The following is a 13590-nucleotide window of genomic DNA, read 5'->3' as shown; positions in this document are numbered from 1 at the left end:
AAAATAAGGAAGTTGAGCATAAAATGTCCTTTTCGAGGCAGGTCTGCTCAATATCCACACATCATTTCATACAACTTTGGATAGAAGGGTAAGCAGGTCTGTAGATTTCAGGCCATGAATGCCATACAGAGCCGCACACATTTCTCAGAAACGGCTAATAGTTGTGATTAAATTCCTTCTCCACCTTTATTAGCTGCTGTTTTTCAGCCTGAACTCAATTAAACATTTGAGAATAGTAGCACTGTGAGAATCTCTTTGATGCTTTACCTTTGGCCTACTCTGTTAAAGAGAACCACCCAAAATAATTTGACAAGTAATTTGCTTGCAAATAGCTAAGTGGATTAAGTGAAAACCGTTGCAACGAAACAGCTTTTCGTAGTGATACTGTATTATTTGTTAGTATGTTTTTAATATCTAGAATAGGGCTGGGCAAAAAAAAGTGAAGTTTATTGTTAATGCGATCGATTCGACAAAAGCTTTGAATCAATTTTTTTCTTTCATATTTTCGCAAGCGCTGAACATTGATGAACGTGAATGTTATTGCTACTACTATCCATTGGATGTTACTTTACCTTTTACGGGTGGATGTTACGTATCGGCAGCGGTTCATATGATCGCAGCCTCTCTTTACAGCTAATTTAGTTAAATTTAGTTTCTTAAATGTAAAATAACCTGTTCTGTTTGATCAAAGTATGTGTCTGTTATGTTTCAATATACCCAAGTGTGTTTAAAGTTTAATATACAGGTCTCTTCATTTCATTTTTTTTATTTCATCTGATATTTACTGGTCTTTATTAGAAATATCTACAGGATTTGTATAAAAACCAATAATCGTTGACTCGAATCGAATCGAGAGCTTGTGAATCGAATCAGAACATCAGAATTGATACCCAGCCCTAATCTAAAATAACATTGAACGTTTTAAGCATGTCAACACACATCAAGCCAAATTACTGCCCCCATGTACTCCACCCACGTTTACATTTATTCCAAGTAGATTACAAAATGTAAACTAAGTAATATACAGTAATGGCCAATATTGTCGTCTGTAATATATATGTTAAGTTATTTATTTTAGCTTCATTTTGACCGGACTGTAGTATTGGGTGGAGAGAGGGGTCGGCACAGACAGAACCCAACATTTTCCATATACTGAGTTCAAATTCATTGCTTTTCCTGTCCTCTTTCGATTGACAGGATATATCGGCCCTGATCATCTGCTTTTTTTAACTATTGGCCGATAGTGCGAAAAATAGCTTTTATTGGCCAATACAGATTACTGGATAGATCACTGAGATGACAAGGTATCATACGGAATGTTTGAACCTTTTTCTTTTTTATATAAAGTACGGTGGTTTTCAGTGTAGACTAAAAATCTGTTGTTGGATATACGTCCTCACGCACTAAGCAAATGAGTACATTGTTTAGTCGAAACAGATAATACTAGCTATAAAATTAGTTTTAAGAACGTTGAGTCATTTCAACCGTACATCTAAGAGATCAGTTCCTGGAATTGTCACTTACTTTAAGTATTGTTTTTATAAACACCAGGGAGTTATCCAGAGGGGTAGGTCATACATTACAGTAAATAGAGGAAGAATTTTTTACAGTCCGAGCGGAAATCAAAGGACTCATTACTGTATGTCATCTGACAGCTTGAAATGTGATCCATTTGGGAAGAAATCATTACAGCAGTCCATCAGTTGATTGCACAGAACATTGCTATGCAGTACATCAGACCAGAATGTTGGAAGTTTTCCCAACAAGAACCAAAGGAAGAAAAGACAATGTTAATTCTGCAAACCTTTCCTGGAGAATAAAAGGTATAACGTGTCATTTTTGGAGGATGTATTGACAGAAATGCAAAATAATATACATATTATAAAATGTACGTTTAGAGCTGAATAAAGACCTTACATCATGAAATGTTATCTTTTTATTATCTTAAAATGAGCCATTTCTATCTACATAAACTGCGGGTCACCTTACATGAAGTTCCCCACGTTGTTTCTACTGTAGCCCTAAAAGGACAACTGCTCTACAGAGACGAAACAAAACATAAACTTGATGACATCTTAGTCCTGTGTCAGCCACCGTAGTGCTTCGAAAGAGAGGGGGGAGGACTGGAGTGAACCATTGGTTGCTATTTGCAAATTGTCAAACACTAAAGAAAATGTAATCCATGGCACATTCTGCAGACACAGTTATTCTGTATTCAACTTCGCATACTATAGTAAAGCAAATAGTGAAGTAAAAATGACGTTGTTCCTTCTTGTTATTTTTGAGACAAATGATGAATGCATATAATGCTAAAGGAAGACAGCTGTATACAATAACGTATTTTTTAAAGCTATTATATGCGTAGGTTTACGTTATGGCCCACCAATGTGCTTACAATATGTGTATAATTGCTTTTTTATCGAAAACAAATCACAAAATGTAATTGTGTCCTCATGGTTGCAATTTCTAAAAAAATATTTGAGGGAGATAAAATAAAATATGATTACATCAGCATTGAATAGGTTTAGATTTTGTAAATCACTTATTGCAGGTCTATGTTATGCTGTTAGAGTTTGGACATTTTTGCTGAGAACTTGAATATTTGTGTCACTCTGACTGGCATCTTTACACAAGAGGATCAAAACAGATTTCAGCTTCCTCTACCATGAGCTCTCAGAATGTCCAGGTCCCGTCTGACGCACATGGAAAGTCAATGATTGTGTTTTCCTCTGGGTGCAGGATGTCAGCAGGGCTCACTGCCTCTCTCTTCTGTATATGGACCCACATGTTTTACCCAGTGTCCATCTCCTTCATTAAAACTGAATAACAGGAAGATATGACAGAGAACTAAGAGAATGAAGCAGTAGCCTAAAACAATGGCTGGAAAACATTAGGCACTATGGATCTTCATCTTATTTGGGTTGGAGGGTCTGTTAAAAATGGCAGTGGTATTGAAGCATGAAGGTTATTTGCTTTATTTTTCTTAATAATCAGCACTGGGTTGTTAGATGTTCAAAACATTTGTTTTTGTACATTGGTACAGATTTGAGTCTGTATAAGAACCACTGGTGTAATGTGTTAAAAGAAAGGGAGTTAAATATTTTTCTTAGGCATTCGACTTCATATCAGAAGAAATAAATCTCAGATAAGAGTAATTATTACAGCTGACCGCCCAAGATTTTGCAAACTCATATATCAACACTCTCTCTCTCCATAACCTTACAATACCGTACTACCCTCCATCAGTCTTCCCGGCAGATCTTTAATCTCATTGACCATCTTTGATTGTGAACTTTATTCCAGCATATGATTAAATGCATTTTAATGTAATACAATTATGAAATAATGTAGCGTGAGACAATTGGTTGAGGAAGCAGTCAGGTTTTCTGTAAAAAAACAATACACGACGCTTCCAAAAGCTTTATCGGATAAAATGTGCTTTCCGAGACACTGCTGAGAGAAAACATGCCGCCTTCACATAACATTTTCTGTTCATGACTACATTATTGCACTGTTGATTTTGGCTTTCAATGGCTTCTCCATTTGGACTCACCCCATGCTGTCATGTCCAACACAACAGCATAATTCCTAGATGATTATATTCGCTTTCCTCACATTGCAGCTCAGCCAACAGCAAGTTCTTTATTTGATGTTTTCTGCGCTAAATCAGCTCACATTTGAGTGAATTCATCACTGGGGCTGTTGAAACCTGAACCCCATTCACCGTGATGTTTCATGTCTGCGTCTCCAAATGATATGTGCTCCATGTGTCAATGAGAACCTCTGGGTAGTCTCGTTTAAAGATTAAGGATGGAGGATCTTTATACAGTCTGGCCTCTAAGTAAAAGTAAAGATCTGCTTTTCAATAAAGACAGCAGGACACTAGAGATTCTTTTTCTCAAGCCTACATTTTCTTTCAACATTCAATTAAGGTTTTTGCGAACACCTCAATGTTGTTCTCCATATTCCCACAGCACCTCTGTCTAGCTTTATCTCTGTCTCTTTCTATGTCTCTGTTCTTTGCTTTACACCCTTTAAATCTAACACAATCTAATGAAGTTCCACTAATTTTCAACTTATTAGATCCACTTATGTAAGAAACACACTGCATGTTTACTGGACAAGGACCACTAGTCAAGAAGTTAGGTTTCTTTTCTTGAATGACTCTGTCAGGCCTCAAGTCAAGTCAAACATCTTGCTATCCATTCTTAACAAAAATATAATAAGATGTGTGCATGACCGTATGATTCTCTGACGGCCCAGATGAGCAGACCATTGGCGAGGGAATGGTTGCATTTAATAAAAGAGTGAATCATGCAGCCCGTTAAGAATGGCACTGCCCGAACATTAGTGACGCAATAGAGACTTTCACATCTCCTCATCCCTTGTAAACTTTGTGTCTGCCCAGTGTGAGATGGAAATATGTTGGGTGTTTTTTGTTCCGTATACATCTAAAATATTACTACTCTTTAGGAAAGCAAAGGAGCAGAGTAGCTCAGTGGTAAGAGCAAGTTGTTAACAACGCCAAGGTCGCGGGTTCGATCTCAGGGGATTGCACATACCTAGAAACAAAATGTATAGGACAATGCAATGTAAGTCACTTTGGATAAAAGCGTCTACCAAATGCATACATGTAAATGTAAATGTAGTAAGTGGTGGTGTATGACCCCATGTTGTCACGTCTATAAAAATGGGATTATTCCATTCCCTTACCCACATCTGAGTTATTATGATGCTGTAAAAAGCAATTCAGAGATGATGTTTCTCTCGAGATTAAATATGCGTGTGATGAAATCGTAATGAAAATGGTGATGTATAATGCACGAGTGTGTGTCCTGGTTCCGTCTTTGATGGATCAGCGAGGGATGGGGGTGTGAGACAGAAAGAGCAGTATATTATTGATTTATAGAATCTCTGGTGGTCCTGGCACAGTCACTCTCTGCGGACTGTTTCATAACAGCGCCAGCTCTCAGATAGGGAGGTCAAGCTTAAGTACATTAAACTGAACATGAATAACTGTCACTCACTCAGTGTGCCATCCAAAAGAGCCAAAGAACATGTATTAGCCATAATTAAAGCCACCGCACACTATATTTTATGTAAAGTTTCATTCTATCACATACATTTATACTTACACAGGTTATGTTATTGAACAATAATCTTTTAATTTGTTGTTGTAAAACATAAGGCTCCTGCTATAAACCGTTAATGTTACTAAATGGTATTGACCAGATGATTTGACAGTCCAATGTTGTTTTTCTTCATTTGTCCATATTTGATATTTTATTGTATGTTTGCATTGGTTCATGTTTGCTACATTTATTGTAAAGCACTCTGTGACTTGTCCGTGAAAGGTGCCATATAAATACATTTGACTTACTTTCTTACTTTTGTATATTCGTAGGTTGTGTGGGATTAAATAAAATGGAACAGTACACAGGCATTTCATTCATCTCTATTGTTCATTGTGTAAGGCGATATCTCTCTTGATTTTATTTCATTACGTAGATTTGCCTTTCTACATCTCTCTTTACCCAAGCAACCATCTTAATGCCCCCCGGGTCTATTTAGTTTGGCCTGTGGGACTGTGATCTCATTTTAAATGCGGTTGCTTTGTACCATTGCCTTTATTGGAGTGTGGCATCAGATTTAACAAGCTCCAGTCCAACATATTTGGTATTTGCTGATTATTCCAAGACTCCCCCCTCCGAGGGCACTTAACCTCTGTTTGGCAAACAGCATAAAGAAAGGGTACATATATCACCCGCGCCCACTCTGATGCCACTCGCATGCCAGTGGTCTTGTTCTTTTGCGCTGCTATGGTTACAGTGAGGCCGTGCCTGGTGACCATTCGAAAGTGACGAGAAAAAACACAATCTGTCCAGTCATCACTCTTTAACTGAATGAATGACCTCTCACACAGATACACACGGCTTTGAACAATGGATCGAGAAAAATGGTGGCATTGTCAGATCTCTGGACTACGTTACCCTAAAATGTGTGTGTGTGATGTGGACTGGAGTTCTGGAATCTTGTTGGTTTACAGATTTCAACACGTGGCTTTTAAAGTGTCATAAGAAAACATCATCCATTTGTATTACTTCATTCATTGGGCTGAAAGAGAGATAAAGTTGCCAAGAGTAATTGTGTTTGGTCGGCTGTACAGTATGTCTTGAACAAACAATGAAGACAAAAAATCTACCAGTAACAAAACATCTCTTTTCTTCTTTTTAAGGCAGCCAATCAACCAAAAAATCAGGGATTCCAGCTCCCCGCGAGATCCCACACACCGTCTCCAGAGAACGGCTCTCATTGCGTGATCAGAAAACCTCCAGCACCAAAAAGATGGTCGCCAGTTCCAGCACCTCCAGTCTGTCCGCTTTGACCAAGCAGTCCCGCAGCTCCCTCAAGACCAAAGGGGAGTCTGTAGTTTCGGAAAAAAACACGCTGGAGAGTCAAGTGAGGGAACTTCTGGCTGAGGCCAAAGCCAAAGAGTTTGAGATCAGTAAGTTACGAACGGAGCTCCAGAGGCATGCAGGGAAAGGTTTATCATCGGACGCTGGGACAACAGAGGGGAATTCTGAAGCAGAAAGGACACAACCTGGTGACACCCAGATGCTTGTAACAGAGCTAAGGGACAAAAATGGACGTTTCCAGCGTGAGTTAGCCACATTGCGAGAAGAAAACCAAGCTTTGAAGCTGAAGCTCATTACATTGGAAAACAACACAAACATCACAGCATCTCTCACCGGATCCACTACACGTGCAGTTAATGGGGTTTTGCCGGACTCCAGCTTCGACGCTCAAGCTACGGTCAATGGCTGCCACCCCAAAACTTCATCTAGTAGTGACACCACCAAAGGCTCTCCTGTACTTTCCTCAGACTCTTCAGACTTTGTGAAGTTCCCTTCAGACTCGGACAGTAGCAGCGTTCAAGGTGAGCTCTCAATGAGGTCGCTGATGGAGCGCATACAGAAGATGGAAGAAAGTCATCACAGCACATCCGAAGAACTTCAGGCCACTCTTCAAGAGCTTGCCGATCAACAGCAGGTTGTGCAGGAGCTGACCGCTGAAAATGAGCGTCTGGCAGAGGAGAAAGGCCTCCTGCAGACCTCTCTACAACAGCAACGGGAGCGCGTTGAGCTCCTGGCGCAACAGAATGAGTCCCTTCACCAAAGGCTCAGAGAACAAGCTCAGAGTCAAGAAGCCGAGGCGTCTCGTGCCTCCCGCACCGCGGAGCTGGAGCAACGTCTGGCCGAGCAAATGGAGAGTTCCAGCTTCGAAAGAGAAAAACTGGTAGATATCCAGCAGCAGCTGACCGGCAGTCTCAGGGCTTTGGAGAAGGAGCATCAAGAGGCGCAAGCGGCCATGAAGAGCTTTAAGGAAGAACTGGAGGTTCTTCAAGAACGTCTGGAGAGGGAGAAGGTTGCTGGAGACGATGCGTTGAGGAAAGCTGAGGAGCAGCGGTTGGATGTGGAGGCTCTGAAAGCAGAGAATGTTAGTCTGAAGGCTCAGGTGGAGACGGAGAGGCAGAAGGTGGTTGAGCTGAAGACGATGCAGAGTGCCAGCGACAACACGGAGGTGCAACTTCTGCTCGAAGCTGCGCATGAAGACAGAGACAAGCTTGAGAACAGCTGCGCCGAGCTGCGACAAGAACTGCAGCAGGTGCGGAGTAAAGCGGAGAGTGCTCAGGGCACGCTGGCTAAGGTACAGAACCACATCCGTCTTTTATAGACGCCCACGCCTGGCCCAAATTTAAAGGGCTTTGTTTATTAAAAATGAATTACTCACCCTCAAGTTGTTCCAAACGTGTTGATCACAAAGAAAGATATAAATTAACAATTTATTTTATGTTTAATTTACAAACATAATAATTTATATTTATTTTTTGCATATTCATTGTATTAAATTACTACTCAACAAAATTGATTCTTTGCGGAGGTCTACCAGAAGTAAAGTTCGGGCCACACAATGTTTGTTTGAAGCCGTCTATATAGATCTGCCATTGCTATCATTGTCAGGTAGGATCTTAGAGGATCACATCACATTAAAGGGAAAAACTAAACCTTTTGAATATAAATAAATAAAAATGACATCAAATTAAAATCTAATCCTGGATTTTAAACAGCTAAGCCACAGGAGAGATCTTTTTAAAGTAAGACAACTGCATTGCTTATTCACTGATATTGTACAAAGCTCTCTGATTCTGTCTTTGTGTCAAAGAAGGAATGCACAAAGCAATTAAAAAGTCACCATGTGTACAGAAGCTTCATTACAACCAACCATAAAGCATATTCATGTTTTCATGTTCAGCAGAGAGAGAGAGACGGAAAATTGGAGAGTTTCTTGTATAAAAATGCTAAACTTATACGGCTGCATAGCGCGCACTTGTAAATGTTGTAGTCATGTAGTTTACAGGCATACCTCATTCTTTAAAATACAATTATACACAGAAACAACACCTATAACCCCTCAAGGACATCAAAGTCACTGGCACATCATGGCTCTGACAACACATGAAACCAGATCACCACAAATAGCTAAATGCTTTTATTTTCTCTCTGACCTAACCATGGAGAGTGAGCCAAGCCTTGGCTTCAACATACACCCTCAGTCCAGCTGTCATCCAGAGAGTTTGATGCCATCAGAAAGAGCTTCTCTCGTCACAATGGACAGGGTTATTTAGATAGTGGATAAGGTTCTTCATCAGCTACATTTATGCATTTAGCAGACACTTTTATCCATAGCGACTTACAAAATGATCTTAAGGAGGCAGCAATAACACAAGAAGTGCTTTTACAAGTTACCAGGTGTTTTTGAAACGTGTCTGTTTGTGCAGGCGGAGGCAGAAAGGCAGCAGCTCCTGGAGAGGGTGCACAAACAGGAAGAAGATCACAAAGTCAACACACTCGCTCTAGAGGAGAAAAGCCAAGATGCTGAGAACCAGATCAAGGACCTGAAAGAGACCATCTTCGAGTTGGAGGACCAGGTGGAGCAGCAGAGGGCTGTTAGACTACACACCAATCAGACCATCCTGGACCTCGAGAGTAAGACTAAGATTCTCAGTACACCACTTTGCCAGTATCACTAATGCTCTGTAGTGTGTGTGTCTATCCGCTCTCCTTCAGCCAGAGCTAAAAATATAGCAGAATCTGGCAAAATCTGAAGGTTTAGACACACACACATTGATTGGATTTGACAGTCTGGATGGATAGAGATACTGAGCTGTTTGGTACTTGGATCTCTTCAGTTCAGACTGGAACCAAACCTCTTTATGCAGGAATAACATACTCTTCTTCTTCACTAATTCAACTCATTTAAGTTGTGATGAAACATTTTTATGGCAAACAAAGTAAATACTCACCATTCACTCGGCATGACACCAAGAAGAATTTCCCCTTTCATCCTTCGTTTTTAATTCGTTTATTTTGCTTTTTCAGATCAAATGAAGAGACTGGAAGAAAACAAGGCTGAGCTGGAGAAGCAGATTAAAGTCCTGAATAAACAGATGAAGGTGGATTTCATGTTGATCTTTTGTAAAGAACTGTAACATTACCAGAGATGTTTGACAGTCGTTGTCAGCCTCAATAATTCAAGCCAAATATCTTCCATCTGTGCAATATGTTTGAGAGCAGAGCGATCTGCATTAGTGCAGTTAGAGCTGCGACTGCAGGTTAGAGCGCAGTCAGTGCCCATCCATCAAAGTGATTGAAAATGACATTACTGTGACCAAGCCCATGAGATCATGAGAAAACCCAAGCACGTCCTCTCAGCTTACCAAAGATGTATTTCTCTCTGTGTGTGTACATTAACAGGACGAGACAGAGGAGTGGCGCCGTTTCCAGGCCGACCTCCAGACAGCTGTGGTGGTCGCTAATGACATCAAGGTGGAGGCTCAGCAGGAGCTGCGCATGTTGCGCAGACAACTGCAGGAGGAGCAAGAGCACAATGCCGTACTGACCACAGAGATGGAACAGATCCGAGGCGCCAGGTGCATTATCATTCATGAACTCAACATCTCTAATGTGTCTACTCTATCCAGATGCGCTCTTCTGGGTTCACTGGTGTCGTTCACTGCACTTGTCTTAGTCGATGGTCTTGCTTACCATAAAAAAGATCATTTGTCTTGTAAGGGTTAAAGAGGTAAAAGACAGTGAGTTTAAGTCTTTCCCCGCCAGACTTTCTTTTATTAAAGTAAGCCAGCACCAGCATTTTTGATAATTTTCACTAAAATACACTCTTTTTAATGAATATATAGACAAACAATATAGCAAATGAAAGAACATAGTCTCTGCCTAAATGGGGGTTTCTTCAAAAATGCAAGATTTTGAGCATTTGTTTGTTTAAAAGCAGAGACTCGGTTCTTTCATTTGGTGTATTGGTTGTCTATATATTCATTAAAAAAAGAGTATTTTCAGATATCAGATTCAGAACGATGAATAAAAAACAGTCATAGATACAGAGATAACGTGGTCTTCAGAAAATGTGTAACAGCGCCACCTGCTGTTTAACAGTGAAAACACAGAGACCCGGAACATTCAAAGAGAGAAGGACCTTGGTAAACTGTACCAATGAACCCACAAACGAGTTGCAAATGTAGCCTCACTTCTTCTCTGCCTTTCCACACCCTGTATCTATTCACTCTTTTTGTGTAGCTGCTGCATACTGTGGTACGTTCTTCTAAGACCCCCTGACTCTGTGCCCACTGTTTTAAATACATACAGACTTGACATAACGTCAAACAGTAAAACCAATCCACACACAGACACTCTGAACCTGAAATTGTATTCGGCCATTTACAAATTCCATCCACCAAGAGCAGATTTTTATTTAAAACCAGGAGCATATGACTGTCCCGCTGCGAGACCTGCTGTTCTGTATGTGAAAAGTGTTTATTGTCTGGTGTTTGGTGAACTGGGCTGGCATCAGCGTTTTGTGTTCTCATGCTTGTTATCTGTGCAACCGTAGCTCTATAGAATTCAAGACATACTGTGACATACATATAGTCTTTGCATCAATCCACAGCACATCAAACACTGTCTAGAACAGACCATTGTTTCCCCATTTACACGTCACCTTTATATTCTTAAAAGTACATAATGTAGGACAAATTTTGTTTTATTATTACTCCCTCGTGTCATTCCAGTTTTATAACATTTATTTTCAGAAAGGAGGCGATGCACCATAAGAATTTATGTTTTTGGATCAATGGGAATACCGTATACATCGGTAAAAATCTATAAATACTTCTTCAAATATAGATTAATATAGAAGGGGTGTCACAATTTACTGGTAATAGCAATAATTGTGATTTTAATAACTGTGATTACTGATATTGTGTTAATTCAACATAGTAGGGGGTGCGATTGCAATGGTAAAGAAACTCCCCACATCCACATTTTATATATAATTCATTGGTCAAAAGAAGAGAAACATCCTAAATAAAACATGTATTTGGATAGTAGCTTTTTCTGAAATTGTATATATTCGTTATAGTGAATGATAACAATTTTGTGTTAATTGTGTAATGAAAATCTAATATTGCAATACGTTATAATCATTCAGTGTCAATACTAAAACCTTTCAGATTTTGAAAAAATAGCATTTAATAGCGGTAATTAAAAGGCAGTGCAGTTCTTAAAAAAGCCTCTTCCCCTCCGCTCAAACGGACAGCCAGTGCGTGTCGATCTCCCCCCTCCCTCAGATGTGTCCTCTCTAACGGATTGTCCTGTGACCCAGGTGAGTGCACCAGCCCAGCACTCATAGAGAATGCTAGTATGAATGCAAATGAACAGTCAGAGCCCTTTCATCTTTAAGGATGATGAAGAGCTCGCGTCTTGCCTGTTTTCCTGCCTTATCCACCCGACCGCCGCTTTGAACAATACTAATATCTGATTGGCTTGCGCTGTGTCATATTCGGATGGGCTGGGTCTGCCTTGCTTGAGATGTTCTTACTCTTGTTAATGCTTTTCAACGAAACCTTGTGTATGGCGTCACCTGCTGGTTGCTCTGATTTTTGCACACACATTTTGAAATCTTAAAGGAACAGTTCACCCAAAAATGAAATTGTGTCATTATATCCTAGCAAACACAGAATGTTCCCCCAACTTTTCTGGTTGTTTTTCTGTGGTATCTGCGTTTCTGTGGATTCTGTATGTATGTTTAGTGTAAAAAAGCAGAACCAGTGACCACGTTTTATAAAATGAACACATCTAAGCGATTGTGTTTCCAGGTTGTGTGTCTTTTGCCGTAGTGTGCTGTCATAAAACCAACATGAATGAAAATGATAGATTGTTCAGTTTTCGGTGAACTGTTTTCCTTAAGTGAACAAACGCAAAGATCAGATGATGAATATGATCAGATGTTTTATTAGTTTGCAGAGGAATGCATGATGGATGATGATGAGCATATGCTGCCATGATGAAACACATTTTTTGTTAATGAAGCTGAGCAGCGAAGGCGCTCGTCTCAATGAGTCGGTTTTCATCCTCATCAACTCCAGAGAGTTTAATTTAGCAAGTGCTTTTCATTTGCATTCATTTGGACACTGTTCTTTCTTTCTTGTTGCAGGCTTGGCGCAGGATCCACATACGAGACCTCGAAGGCTGTAGTGGAGGGCCGATAGATGTGTTACAACCCGAGACTGGTTTACAGTATTGTAATGCAAAACATTGTGTTTGTCAGTATTATTCACAGAGACAAATTCTGTTATTTCGTATGGAAAAGTTCACAGAAGCAGAACGTCTCCACATCTGCTCGAAGGAGATTTGTTGTATTTGTTGGTCAACATCACTTGCACTTTTTGAGTTGGGTTCGATCATGTGTTCTAAATGTTTGTAACATTAATTTATTAAATCTCCAAGGGCTGTTGTTTTAAGGAAAAGTGTGTTGCCTTACAGTAGGAATGAAGCCAACTTTTATTCAACTTTTGCTACTCAACCAGCACTTTTTCATTTGTTTTAATGCTTTGTATTTTGACCGCGGCCAAAGAGCTGTTTCTGCTTAAAATAATCCTAACTTGAATTAGATGACGACAGAGTAAGCATGTCGAAACTGTTTAATCGCCTCAATGGGTTATTCTTTCATCTTTTCTATGTTTACAACCTTGGGTCAAATGTAAATGAATTTGAGTTAGATTTTTTCAGTGTTGCATTATTTTAAGTCCAACACTAGATGGCAGTAACACAGAGCATATCAACACTGCAACATTAAAGTAGGTTAAAGTCTATAAAGATCTTCTCATAGTAACTTACTGACATTCAAACCATTTTTATTTTAAAAAGCACTAACCACTAAAGAATATTTTCATGTTGCTTTAAGTTTAAGGTTGTCTCGTCCGTTGGATCACTAAAAGTCGTGATATGAAATCATTCCGAGCAAAACGTGCTTCACCTCACGTTCAATGTAAACTAAGCACTTCTGTTTGTGTAACCCACGCATGAAGCTTTTCACTCCCCTTGTACGGTTAAATGATCTGTGACCAATTTCAGTTTGAACGTGCGTCTCACTTAAATCGATGGACGTGTGCATCACATTGAAATTAGAAATGCTAATGAGGCTTTCAGATTCTCGACTGCCGCTTTGTCAAAT

At 39.7% G+C, this 13590-nt stretch overlaps 1 protein-coding gene across 3 annotated transcripts in view; it reads left to right on the top strand.

Annotated features, from left to right (window-relative positions):
- specc1 (sperm antigen with calponin homology and coiled-coil domains 1) overlaps positions 1–13590 on the top strand; it is a 64279-nt gene that overhangs the window by 25794 nt on the left and 24895 nt on the right. For all 3 annotated transcript variants that reach the window (XM_079449147.1, XM_079449146.1, XM_079449148.1), the window contains 4 exons: positions 6236–7707; positions 8840–9047; positions 9441–9514; positions 9816–9991. In XM_079449147.1, coding sequence (XP_079305273.1) covers positions 6236–7707; positions 8840–9047; positions 9441–9514; positions 9816–9991 — 1930 coding nt within the window. The remainder of the gene's footprint in view (positions 1–6235; positions 7708–8839; positions 9048–9440; positions 9515–9815; positions 9992–13590) is intronic.

Source organism: Barbatula barbatula (assembly GCF_947034865.1).
Source record: "Barbatula barbatula genome assembly, chromosome: 2".
Taxonomy (NCBI): Eukaryota; Metazoa; Chordata; class Actinopteri; order Cypriniformes; family Nemacheilidae; genus Barbatula; species Barbatula barbatula.
This window is presented reverse-complemented; position numbering and strand designations above follow the sequence as displayed.